We start from the raw sequence: 14,546 nt of genomic DNA, 5'->3' as shown, positions 1-14,546 counted from the left end.
TACAAAGATGGTGCCGGAATTAAAGGACCTCACATATGAAGGATGACTGAAGGAAATGGGACTGCCAACCTTACAAGATAGAAGAGAATGTGGAGACCTAATAACAATGTTTAAGATAGTAAATGATATTGAAAAGATAGACAAAGAAGACTTGGTGCTGTCGACAAAGAAGACCTGGTGCTGTTGATGGAAGAAGATGGAAGGACAAGGGGACGTGAAAAGAAGATCAGGATGAGGCAGTGTGTGATATTGGAAAATACAGTTTTCCATACAGAACAGTGGAAAAATGGAATGCATTGGATAACGGAATTATCACAGCACATCGTGTGCATAACTTTAAAGAGAAACTAGATAAATGGAGATATGGAGACAGGACATTATGACCCTGCTCGAACCCTGTACAATACGTACAACTAGGTAAACTAGGTAAATACACACACACACACACACACACACACAAATTTACAAATTCATAAATGGAAAACTAAATATAAGGGAGGCAATAGAAAAGGTAAAAAATGGGGAAGAAGTATATGAGGATGCTAGAGATATAGCTGAAATTTTGAACGACAACTTTTGCAAAGTGTTTACAAAGGAGGAGCATTTTACAGGAGAAAGGCCTACGGAAATAAACCAAATGCAGGACATCATGGTTACTAAGGAAGATAGATGTAAGGAAAATTATAAGCAATTTGGATATTAATAAATCATTGGGGCCTGATGGCATATCTGGGAGGTTGCTAAAAGAATGTAAGGATCAATTGTTGAACCCCGTATTTGATATTGTGGAAACCTCCATATGAACAGGAATAGTCCCGAAAGAGTGGAAAAGAGCTGACATTGTGCCTATATATAAGAATGGTAGTAGAATGAAACCGCTAAATTATAGACCAGTATCGTTGACTAGTATATTGTGCAAGGTATGTGAAGAAGTAATTAAAGCTAAGTGGAGTGAGTATCTAGAAAGTGAAAACATTCTGAGTGAAAGACAGTTTGGTTTCAGAAAAGGAAGATCGTGCGTATCTAATTTTATTATGTTTTTATTCGAGTGACTGACATACTACAACATAGAGAGGGATGGGTGGATGCTATCTACCTGGACTTGAGAAAGAAAGGCCTTTGATAAAGTACCACACAATAGACTGATGTGGAAACTAAAGAAGGTTGGAGGAGTAAATGATAAACTAGCAAAATGGATGGAAAATTACTTAGTGGGAAGAGAAATGCGAACAGTGGTGAGAGGAAGGAAGTCCGAGTGGAAGAAGGTAACCAGTGGAGTTCCACAAGGGTCAGTGCTTGGTCCCATAATGTTTTTTATTTATGTTAATGATATGCCAGTAGGAATTGACAGTTACATGAACATGTTTGCGAACGATACTAAAATTGTGAGGAGAGTAAAGAATGTGGAAGATTGTAACAAGTTACAGGAAGATCTTGATAAAATATATGAGTGGAGTAAAGAGTGGCAGATGGAATTTAATATAAACAAGAGCCATGTTATGAAAATGGGAAGAAGTAGATACAGACCAAACAGGGATTACTGGCTGGGTGATGAGAAAATTAAAGAGACTAATGAGGAGAAAGACTTAGGAGTAACTGCAAAACACTTTGTCACCGGAGAAACACATTAACAAGATATTTTGGAAAACATATAACATGCTTCAAAATATTGGCCTTGCATTCCACTACCTAGATGAAGGAATGATGAAGAAGATATTATGTACCTTAATAAGACCCCAGTTAGAATATGCAGCTTGTGTCTGGTCACCGAAGAAAAATGTGAAGAAGGTGGAAAGGATACAGAGGCTGGCAACAAAGATGGTAACAGGATTCAGGGAGTTAGACTATGAGGAAAGACTGAGGAAACTGGGCCTGACCACATTAGAAAAGAGAAGAACAAGAGGAGACATGATAACTATGTCCAATATGTCAATATTGTTCACCAATTTATACAGAGAGTTCATAAAGGTGACCACAAGTAAACATCTCCAGGGACATGGAAAAAGATTAATAAAAGACATCTGTCTAAATGACGTGAGAAAATACAGTTTCCCGCATCGTAGTATTGATAAGTGAAATAAACTGGGCAGTGATGTCGTTGATGCGGTGTGTGTCAATCAGATGAAAGAGAGATATGACAGCAGGAGTGGACAAGGAGACAGGACACAGAGAGCTTAGCTCGGGCACTGTAATTACACAAATAGGTAAATTACAAATAGGTAAATACACACAGACACAATGAGAGTTAACAAATTACACACTATGTAGGGAAAAAAGCAATTTCTTTCTTTCTTTTTTTTTTTTATTCAAGAAATCAACTCTCAGTATCACAATCACAGTTCATTAGTAAGCAATTTACACTGCATTACAGTGAAAGAGTAAACAATAAGAAAATGTATGAAAATACTCAGACTCTTTTGCATTCCTGTGGACAACATTCATATTTTTATAATGCTACCATGCAGCATTGGTGTGTATAATATTCTGCATAGCTACAAAGTACTTACAAAGTATATAAAATTAATATTGTCACCATAAAAAATTGGCATTTCCTGTGTAATAACACTGTGCTTTGACCAAAACTTGTTTCTCATCTCCAATAAGATGTAGTGAAATGTGCAAAAGTGATCATCTCACTGACAAAGTAACATTCTTTCTTCAAAAGAAATTCTCACTGCCAATATATATAAGAATATTTAAACACTTCAATATTTATCAACCCTACATACATACCTTTACTATTTCAACTAAATTTTGACAAGTCAACTCAACATACCAGTAGTGTATGTACTTCTGCTATATTTTGACAATTTCTGCATCAACAATGTTAGATAGAACAGTAATAGTAAATTTATATTCTGCTCTCACAAAATGGACACACTGTTCCTTTGAACTGGCTTACAGATACAATGATGAGTGCTTTAATAATACTTCCATGCCCATTCACTGCTATGTTCTTCAAGTTCCTCTAAATACTACTACTACTCATACAACAAAAATCTACATCATATCTCATATTTACTTCATCAGCCATTCTGCTCAAATAATTAATCTCCAACATTAAAGTTTCTGATGTGCCAAAGATGTATGTAGTAGAATATTGATTCACAAACTAGTTTTGCGAGCAAATTTTAATTTGGTTTATGAACAATGTTTACCAGTATGAACACATATTATCTGACCACTTCTATATGCTCCCTTCAAGGTGAACAGGTGATACATCATAGAGGAGACCAATCCTTTAATTTAAAGCCCTATGAGACCAATCCTTTAATTTAAAGACAAATACTTGAACCCTAAAACCTTGTTGATGTTTATTGATTATTTAACTTGAGCATGAAACCTATGAAGTAAAGTAGCAGATGAGTAAAATCTGAGATGTGAAGATTACAAAAAACTCAAGAATTTCAAAACTCAGTGTGAAACCCAAGTATTCTTCTTGAACATGGTGTTAGCAACATACTGGTCTCCGAATAACCTCTTGCCCACTACATACATGCTTTGCCTTGCACAAACTAATGTATAAAGACAAAATGCACCCAATTATTTATTGCACTTGTATAACAAAAAACCCTCAATAGAATCCTGTAACTTCCCCCTTATTAACTGGAAAGTAAATGATATGAAAAAAAAAACTATATATGCTTATGTACAATTGCTCTATAAATGAATGAATGAAATGTAAAGGTGTAATATCTTCATCAAAACTTTCAGTACCAAAATAATGCAAGTGAAACATACATTCCTGTAATACCAAATTTGTTATTCTGATTGGAAACAAAGGATAAGTAAGCATTCTTCATTCAAATTAACCAAAACTATGTCTAACTCTTACCTATACATGAGGCTCACATCCCCTGTTAAGTAGGGTAGCCAAGTCAAGGTTAAAAACTAAAGGCTAATCAAAACTAATCACTTCCAACCTATGAACTTCAGTCTTTCCCATTTCAGGAACTATTTTATCAAATGTAAAATTAATCTACTGAATACCACAACAGTTTAATTATAATGGATGATGAAGATTGTTTGAATAATGAACACCTTTAACAAAGTAAGGACTATCAAAACAAGGAATGCACTGGCACACATTTGTAAGGAACTTGCTGAGATGCAATATGAACAAACGAGTGAATTACTAAGTAGCAATGACACCTTTCATTTGCCTATACACAGTAAAGTATGAAATATTATAAACACACACACCCTAAGAATATCTGGTGTCCTTAGCCACCAAAATTATTGAATAAATTATTATTGTGGAAAGGGTTTCTGAGAGTGCGTTCAGTGGGTGCTGGTCTGAATGGTCCCTTTATCCCAGCAGCACCATGCTTGGCCACCTCACACCTCACCAACACCACACCTGATGGGTTGACATCCACTTTGAAGCGCTTGTCTGGCTGAACAGTGCCATAATGGACACCATCAAAGAGGTCTGTAATGGAGTAGCCTTCTGGGTTGGCAAGACCAAGCTCTCTCAGTGTCACAGAAATCTGTAAATTGAAGAAAATTAATTTTACAGGCTGAAAAGTTATGTCAATGGTTTGTTTTTTTAGTTCAGTAGACATGTTACAAAGATTTCTGCATCAATAGTTTTAGGAAGTACTACATAAGGAGAGAGAATCTGGGAAAAAGCATTATCTTTGTATGAGGTGCTATAGAGAATTTAACATGGAGGGTTGAGATGAAAAGTAATCCCATGGCCAAGACCATCAAAAAGTAGACACTTACCTCGGAGGGTGTGCCATCCGTGCGGCGGTTGAGGAAGGCAATGGCATAGGAGTAGTGGATGCCAGAGAGTGGTGTGATAGGACGGGCCCAGATCTCAATTCCCTTGTCCTGTAATGAGAGAAAGTATTTGAAAGTACTGCTCTCATGTCAGTGCAATGCAATTTCATTATAATAATTATCTATCTGTCTACCTATATACCAGGCTAGCAATCCCACAAAGTGTGGCCCAAATGAGGAACCACATCCTCAGCCACCAAAGTCTTGTGACCCACTGTACTGTTCCAAAAATAATAACAATAATTAATAACTATAGTTATAATAGTGGAACATTTATTACAAAATACTCCATGAAAGGTGATATAGAGAATACTATCTGACAAGAATCCCTATGTCATTGCTTTGCTATATTCTAATACCAATATTGAAAAATGGTGGAATAAAAAACCAAAACCAAAATAAATCCGGTCACTAGTTTTCTAAGCTAAATACATTAAAATAAGAGACAGTGGTAGATTATTTGGTAAAATGTGGATGGTAGAGAAAGTGTGGTGTGTGTGTGTGTGTGTGTGTGTGTGTGTGTGTGTGTGTGTGTGTGTGTGTGTGTGTGTGTGTGTGTGTGTGTGTGTGTATTTACCTAGTTGTAGTTTTACAGGGCCTGGGCTTTATGCTCGTGTGGCCCCGTCTCCATATCTACACTTATCCAGTCTTACTTTAAAAGTGTGCACACTCGTTGCAGACACTACTTCTTCATCTAAACTGTTCCACGTCTCAATACATCTCTGCGAAACTATATTTTTAATATCTCTCAGACATCTTCCTTTCTCAGCTTTTTACTATGCGATCTTGTGCTTCGGGTGTCATATTCTTCTCTCAGGATCAGTTTCTCATTATCCACTTGGTCCATTCCTTTGATCAAATTATAGACTTGTATCAGGTCGCCTCTCTCCCTTCTTTGTTCCAAGGTTGGTAGATCCATAGCCTTTAGTCTCTCCTCATATGTCATCCCTTCAAGTTCTGGGACCATTCTTGTAGCCATTTTTTGTAGCCTCTCCAATTTCCTTATGTGTTTCTTTTTATGAGGGGTCCACACTACTCCTGCATATTCCAATCTGGGTCTTATTATAGTATTTCTCAATTTCTTCATCATTTCTTTGTCCATGTAGTGAAATGCTACTCCAATATTCCTCAGCAAATTATATGTTTCTCTAAAGATTCTATCAATATGGTTTACTGGTTGATTGTTTTCTTCCATCGTCACTCCTAAGTCCTTTTCCTTTTTGACTTTCTCCAGTTCTACTCCATCTCCCATCTTATAGATTCCCACAGGTCGTCTTTCACTCTTTCCCATTTCCATGACGGCTTTTGTTCACATTAAATTCCATTTCCCACTTCTTACTCCATTCCCAGATCTTATTTAGGTCTTCTTGCAGTATTTCACAATCCTCCTTTTGCTTTATAACTCTGCACAGTTTCGTATCATCTGCAAACATATTTATGTAGCTGTTCACTCCTTCTGGCATGTCATTAATATAAATGAGGAAAAGTATTGGTGCCAATACTGACCCCTGTGGCACTCCACTTTCTACTGCTCTCCACTTGGACTTCATATCTTTAACTACCATCCTTATTTCTCTCCCCCTCAAATAATTTTCTATCCATCTCAATGTGCTTCCTTTTAAGCCACCCTTCTCCTCTAACTTCCACAGTAATCTTGTGTGTGGCACTTTGTCAAACGCCTTTTTTAAATCCAAATAGATGCAGTCAACCCATCCCTCTCTCTTGTACTCTATCAACTATTCTAGAATAGAAACTCAATAAATTAGTTACACAAGACCGTCTTTTCTAAAACCAAATTGGCTATTTGATATTAATTTGTTGTCTTCAAGGAACTCGATCCATTGTTTCTTTATTATTCTTTCACACATCTTGCATATTACACTAGTTAGTGATACCGGTCTGTAATTTAAAGGTTCTTCTTTCCTTCCGCTCTTATATATGGGAACCACCTCAGCTCTTTTCCATTCTACTGGCACTGTTCCATTTTCTATTGAGCATTTTATGATGTTGTATATAGGACTTGTTAGTTCTTCCCTACATTCTTTCAGTATTCTGCCTGAGACTTCATCCAGTCCCATTGCCTTCTCTTCATCCAGTTCCTTCATTAACTCTTTTATTTCAAGCTTGGTTACTTTAATCTCTTTCATATAGATTGTCTCTCTATTACCCTGTGGCCTCTCAAATTTGGATTCTTTAGTAAAGACCTCCTGGAATTTTTATTTAATAGTTCTGCCATACTTTTGGGTCTTCCACCATCCCGTTCTCTCCTTTTAACCTTTCTATTGTTTCTTTTGCCTAATTTTTCCATTTATGAATCTATAGAACAATTTTGGTTGCTCCTTACATTTTTCGACAATATCTTTTCAAGTTCTTTTCCTCTTCCTTCCTCACCTTAACATATTTATTTCTTGCTGCCTTGAAGTTTTCCTTGTTTGTTGGATTCCTATTTCTCCTCCACCTTTTCCATGCTCCATCTCTTTTCTCCTTTGCCTTGGCACACCTTGCATTAAACCAATCTTTCTTTCCTTCTCCTTTTGGTCTATATTTTGGGACATATTCCCTGACTCCTGTTTTGTATATTTCCAAAAATAAGTTATATTTGTCTTGCATGTCTCTGAGTTTTCCATCTCCTCCCAGTCTATGTTTTTAAAATAGTTCTTCAGATTCTCAATATCAGCCTTTCTGTAATTTAATCGGTCTCTTTTGTATGAATCGTCTCTATCTTCCTTTCCTTCTTCTATATCTATTTCTAATATTGCAGGGTCACTCTTTCCCAATGGGCACTTATATCTTATATCGTCATTCATTTGTATACCCTTGTAAAACTAGGTCCAATCTCGCTCGTCGTTTCCTCTGAATCTTGTGCATTCCTTTACTCTCTGGTCCATCATATTGTCTATCATTAGGTTCAAGAATCTTTCTCCCCAGGTTTCTTCCCCCATACCACTTTCATAATTTTCCCAGTCCACTTCTTTACAGTTGAAATCTCCTACTAATATCACTTTTTTCCTTTCTTTAACGATTCTCGTTAGACTCCTTATTGTGTCATCTATCATGTCTTTATATTCTTGATTGGTCCATGAATTTGTTTTTGGTGGCACATATGTTACAATGATTGTTAACTCTTTTTTATTAATATGCATCTTAATATACAATACTTCTGCTTTTCTTTCCCCACATTCCACTTGGTTGATCACTATCTCCTTCCTTAACATTATCATGACTCCTCCTCCTTTACCCACTCTGTCTCTTCTCCATACATCATACCTATTATCCAAATCTATTATGATTGCCTCATTTAGTTTTGTTTCAGCCAGGCATACAATATCTGGATTTTCTTTCCTTATGTAATCTCTTAATTCTAATTTACTTGATAAAACCCCGTCTGTGTTTGTATACATCATTTTTAGTCTTTTGCCTTAATTTTTAGTTAAACTTGTTCCACTTTTTTCTCTTCCTTCTCGTTTATATACCATTTCCTTATCCTGTCTCCTAGAATTCTCCAAAAAAATGCCTTCTTCTCCTCTTCTGACCTTTCATTATTCTTTTCCCTTACTGCTGCTGCCAGTTCATTGTATCTCTTCCTTTCTTCCTCTTTCTATTTTTCTTTATATAGATATTCTTGCAGCCTTCTGTTTCTCTAAGTTTTGTTGTTCTATATAATATTTCTTCTGTTGCTGCTTGTGATTTTAGTAGTATTTTAATTGTTCTCGTTTTTCCTTCTTGATATGGTCCCATTCTGTTTGTGTGTGTGTGTGTGTGTGTGTGTGTGTGTGTGTATTTACCTATTTGTGTATTATAGGGCCTGAGCTAAGCGCTCTGTGTCCTGTCTCCTTGTCTACTCCTGTCATATCTCTCTTTCATCTGATTGACGCACACCGCGTCAACGACATCACTGCTCACTTTATTCCACTTATCAATACTACGATGTGGGAAACTGTACTTTCTCACGTCATTTAAACAGATGTCTTTTATTAGTTTTTTTCCATGTCTTCAGAGATGATTGCTTGTGGCCACCTTTATCAATTCTCTGTCCAATATGTCAATCTTGTTCACCAATTTATTATACATAGTTATCATGTCACCTCTTGTTCTTCTCTCTTCTAATGTAGTCAACCCCAGTTCCCTCAGTCTTTCCTCATAGTCTAACTCCTTGAATCCTGGTACCTTCTAACTCCTTGAATCCTTGTTGCCAGCCTCTGTACCCTTTCCACCTTCTTCACATTTTTCTTCATGTGTGGTGACCAGACGCAAGCTGCATATTCTAACTGGGGTCTTATTAAAATGCATTGTATCTTCTCCATAATTCCTTCATCTAGGTAGTGGAATGCAAGACCAATATTTTGAAGCATATTATATGTTTTCCCAAATATCTTGTTTATGTGTTTCTCCGGTGACAGAGTGTTTTGCACGGTTACTCCTAAGTCTTTCTCCTCATTGGTCTTTTCAATTTTCTCATCTCCCAGCCTGTAATCCTTGTTTGGTCTGTATCTACTTCTTCCCATTTTCATAACATGGCTCTTGTTTATATTAAATTCCATCTGCCACTCTTTACTCCACTCATATATTTTATCAAGATCTTCCTGTAACTTGTTACAATCTTCCGCATTCTTTACTCTCCTCATAATTTTAGTATCGTCCACTAACATATTCATGTAACTGTCTATTCCTACTGGCATATCATTAACATAAATAAAAAACATGATGGGACCAAGCAGTGACCCTTATGGAACTCCACTGGTTACCTTTTTCCACTCTGACTTCTTTCCTTTCACCACTGTTCGCATTTCTCTTCCCACTAAGTAATTTTCCATCCATTTTGCTAGTTTATCACTTACTCCTCCAATCTTCTTTAGTTTCCACATCAGTATGGCACTTTATCAAAGGCCTTTCTCAAGTCCAGGTAAATAGCATCCACCCATCCCCCTCTATGTTGTAGTATGTCAGTCACTCTTGAATAAAAACATCATAAATTGGATACGCACGATCTTCCTTTTCTGAAACCAAACTGCCTTTCAATCAGGATGTTTTCACTTTCTAGATACTCACTCTACTTTGCTTTAATTACTTCTTCACATACCTTGCACAATATACTAGTCAACGATACTGGTCTGTAATTTAATGGTTCCATTCTACTTCCATTCTTATATACAAGCACAATGTCAGCTCTTTTCCACTCTTTCGGAACTATTCCTGTTCGTATGGAGGTTTCCACAATATCAAATATGGGGTTCAACAATTGATCTTTACATTCTTTCAGCAACCTCCCAGATATGCCATCAGGCCCCATTGATTTATTAATATCCAAGTTACTTATTATTTTCCTTATATCTTCTTTAGTAACCATGATGTCCTGCATTTGCTTTATTTCCGTAGGTTTTTCTCCTGTAAAATGCTCCTCCTTTGTAAACACTTTGCAAAAGTTGTTCAATATTTCAGCTATATCTCTAGCATCCTCATATACTTCTTCCCCATCTTTTACTTTTTCTATTGCCTCCCTTTTATTTAGTTTTCCATTTATGAATTTGTAAAACATTTTAGGGTCACTATCACAGTTTTCCACCACTCTCTGTTCATATTCCTTTTGTGCTGTTCTCCTTACTTCAACATATCTATTCCTTGCTGTTTTGTAGACTTCTCTTGATAATACTTCACTGTTTTTCTTAAGTTTCTTCCATGCCTTTTCTTTGTTCTTTTTTGCTTCTTCACAATTTCCATTAAACCACTGCTTATTATTTAAAGTCCTCATTCTGTGATATGGCACAAACTTCTTCACAGCACAGTTATATAAATCCATAAATTTATCATATTTCAATTGCATATCCACTTCCTGGTACACCACATACCAGTCAATTTCATTAAAGAACTCTCTTATACGGTTGTAATTTGCCCTGACATAATTTAATTTTTCCTCCTTGTACTCCACACTCTTTTTCCATGCTTAATTCCGTATCCAGCTCAAATCTTAGGACATCATGGTCGCTTTTCCCCAAGGGACATTCATGTTCAATTTCCTCTTTTAGGGAGATGCCCCTGGTGAAAATACCAAATCCAATCTCGCTGCAACATCCTGTCCCCTGCACCTTGTTGGTGATCTCACCCACTGTGTCATCAAGTTATTTGTTGCTACGTTTAACAATTCCTCTGCCCACTCATCACCATTCCCACACTATTTCCTTACAGTTAAAGTTCCCAACTATCATCACTTTATCCTTTCTGGTGAGTTCCTGTTTTATTATGTCTAGAGTATTTCTCATCACCTCTTGATAATGTTCATAATTCCAAGCACTGGTTCTGGGTGGTATGTATACTATTATAATATTAATGTCCCTCTTACCATCTGTTATAAGCATACTTATCACTTCCTCATTTCCCTTATTAAAGTTCACCTCTTTCACTATTCAGATCTTTTTTTAGTAAAAACCATTATACCACCACCTCCTTTATTCTTTCTATCGTTTCTCCATACTTTGTAGTGTTTTACATCAAACCAATCTAGCTTTATTTCGGGGCCTTAACTTTGTTTTCACCACACACATTATGTCCGGTTCACTGTTTCTTAGGTAATCCATACATTTCTAGCCTTTTAGACAGAAATCCATCTATGTTCGTGTATGTCACTTGAATTCCATTCCTGATCTCTTTCTTCCATGTTTCAGTCTGTGTACTGTCTATTCCGTCTGTTTTATCCACCACTTCTTCAGCCTCCCATTTCTCATCCTCCTCAGTTCTTTCCTCATTCTTCTCTCTCACTTCAGTTACAAGCTCTCTCATTTTCATTCTTTCCTCCTGTGTCATATTTCTTCTTATGTAAATTGTTTTGGTTTCCTCGTAGTCTTTAAGTTTCCAGGCCCTCCTCAGTAAGGCCTCGGCTGCCACCTGAGACTTTAATTTCAATTTTAATGGTCTACTCTTGCCTTCTTCATAAGCTCCTAGTCTCACACTTTTCTCTATTTCAGCATATAGGCATTCGTCCTCCTCGGAGATCTTATTCAGTAAAAACTTTATCCTGTCATTTTCCTTATCCCTCCTATCCTGCCAATTCCTGTTAGTTTCCTCTCTTAAACCTGTTATGATCACGCATTTTTTCTTTTCAGCAATATCTCTCACCACATACTCATTTTCCTTCAAAGCCTTAACCATTTCACTCTGTGTACTCATTTTCCTTCAAAGCCTTAACCATTTCACTCTGTGTAATCACTTTATTTTCTTCTTCTTGCTTTTTCATTATCTCTTTGAAGGACTTCTGTACTTCTTTGTTTTCATGTTTCACTTCCTTCATTCTAGCATCAATTAGGTTGAGGCACTCCTTCTTCCCTAAGTCACCTTCGGATATTTTCTTTTCCATTTCAAGTAGTTTAGCCTTCATTTTGTCACATTGTTTCCTTAGATGCTGATTTTCTTTTTCCATTTCCACTTTCTCTTTCAGTAATTCCTTGTTCTCTTTCGTTAGCATGTAGATTTCTTTTTTGAAGGTATCATTCTCCACTATAACTCTATCTAACTTCTCTTCTATAGATCTAATATAGATCTAATATTGACAAACTTACTCTCTAAGGCTTGAATTCTTGAATCCATGTCCAATTTGTTTAATCCACTTGGAGTGGTCACAAATCCCTCAAAATCTCTCCTGCTTCTAGGTGTCGACGTCATGTTTCACCCAAAACAAAAACATTGCTGACACTCTCCGGTTAGGGACTATTTTCCATTTTCATTAGAAAATAGTCTATTTTCTGCACTTTTTCAGAGCAGGACACCGACAGGACGTTAATTACACCCTATAGATATACCCGGGCCCTGTAAACACTATAGGTAATTGCTCCTTTTTCCTCGTCCTCAGTTGAAGACGAGCTGTCTTCAGGACTCCCACACTCAGCGGTGGCGCAGCTGTGTGTGTGTGTGTGTGTGTGTGTGTGTGTGTGTGTGTGTGTGTGTGTGTGTGTGTGTGTGTGTATTTGTATTTACCTAATTGTAACATACGGGAAAGGAGCTATGCTCGTATTGTCCCGTCTCCATATCTACTAATGTCCAGCTTTTTCTTAAAATCATGAATATTCCTTGCGTTGACCACTTCCACGTCTAAACTATTCCATGCTTCCACCCTTCTATGAGGAAGCTATATTTTTCACATCTCTCCTATAAGTGGCCATTTTAGTTTTTCCCATGCCCTCTCGACATTCTTTCATTCCACATACACAGATCTTCCCTATCCATTTTTTCCATGCCAATCATCACTCTGTATATTGCTATCAGGTCTCCCCTTTCTCTTCTGTTTTCCAGGGTCGGAAGTTGCATTCTGTTCAGTCTGTCTTCATAAGTCAAATCTCTTAAGTCAGGCACCATTTTTGTTGCAGCCCTCTGTACTTTCTCTAGTTTCCTTATGTGTTTCTTTAAGTTCAGAGCCCACTGTATTGTTGCATATTCAAGCCTCGGTCTTATCATTGCAGTAATTATTTTCTTCATCATTTCTTCATCTAAATATCTGAACGCCACTCTTATGTTCCTCAATAAGTTCAATACTTCTCCAATTATTTTGTTTATATGTCTCTCTGGCGATAGGTCATTGGTAATTGTCACCCCAAGGTCTTTTCTTCATGACTGGTTTTATGTCTTCATTTCCTATCTTGTACATACTCCTGATTCTTCTTTCACTCTTGCCAAACTCTATTTTCTTGCATTTTGTCGTGTTGAACTCCATTTGCCATGTACAGCTCCATTTCCATATTCTGTCCAAGTCTTCCTGGAGTAGTTCGCAATCTTTGTCACATCTCACTTTTCTTAACAATTTTGCATCGTCTGCAAATAGGCTCACATAACTGGACACCCCATCCAACATTTCATTTATGTAGACCGCAAAACATTACTGGTGCCAACACTGATCCCTGTGGAACTCCACTCTCCACCAAGCCCCATTCTGATGGTCTGTCCTTAATTATTGTTCTCATTTCTCTTCCTACCAAAAGTCTTCCATCCATTTTAGTAAACTGCCATGCACTCCTCCTACCATTTCAAGTTTCCAGATCAGTCTCCGGTGTGGTACCTTATCAAAGGCCTTTTTTAAATCCAGATATATTCCATCAGCCCAACCATCTCTTTCCTGTATTACATCTATCACCCTCGAATAGTAACATATCAGGTTTGTCGTGCATGAACGCCCTTTTCTAAAACCAAATTGACACTCACAAAGTATGTCATTTTTCTCCAAGAAGTCTGTCCATCTATTCTTCACCACCCTCTCACACATCTTAGCTACCACACTTGTAAGTGACACTGGTCTATAGTTCAATGGGTCTCTCTTGTTACCTGATTTATAGATTGGGACAATGTTAGCTCTTTTCCAGTCTTGGGGCACTACACCTTCCCTTAATGAGGCATCAATTACTTCACAAACTTTTTCTGCCAGTTGCTCCTGCATTCTCTTAAAATCCATCCTGATACCCCATCAGGTCCCACAGCTTTTCTCACTTCTAAACTCCCCATCATATTCTTGATCTCCTCCACAGTTACTTGAAACTCCTTCATAATCCCTTTCTGTTCCATTACCAGTGGTTTGTCAAAAGCAGTCTCCTTTGTGAATACCTTCCGAAAGCATCCATTCATAGCCTCTGCCATTTCCTGGGATCCTCACTGCATACTCCATTTACTTCTAAACTTTCAATACTTTCTCTATTTTTGATGTTGTTGTTCACATGTCTGTAAAAAGCCTTGGTTGGTCTTTACATTTATCAATTATATCCTTTTCTTGTTTCTTTCTTTCTTCT

At 37.1% G+C, this 14,546-nt stretch overlaps 1 protein-coding gene across 1 annotated transcript in view; it reads right to left on the bottom strand.

Moving 5' to 3' along the window:
• Nucleotides 1-3,605: 3,605 nt before the first annotated feature.
• The window catches only part of LOC123513846 (alpha-N-acetylgalactosaminidase-like), a gene marked incomplete in the record, with an annotated part of 184,057 nt that continues 173,116 nt past the window's right edge, over nt 3,606-14,546 (bottom strand). Inside the window, 2 exon segments of the mRNA XM_045271257.1 lie at nt 3,606-4,490; nt 4,729-4,836. Of these exon segments, the coding sequence (XP_045127192.1) occupies nt 4,224-4,490; nt 4,729-4,836 (375 nt within the window).

This window comes from Portunus trituberculatus, chromosome 37, assembly GCF_017591435.1.
Source record: "Portunus trituberculatus isolate SZX2019 chromosome 37, ASM1759143v1, whole genome shotgun sequence".
NCBI classification, from domain to species: Eukaryota; Metazoa; Arthropoda; class Malacostraca; order Decapoda; family Portunidae; genus Portunus; species Portunus trituberculatus.
This window is presented reverse-complemented; position numbering and strand designations above follow the sequence as displayed.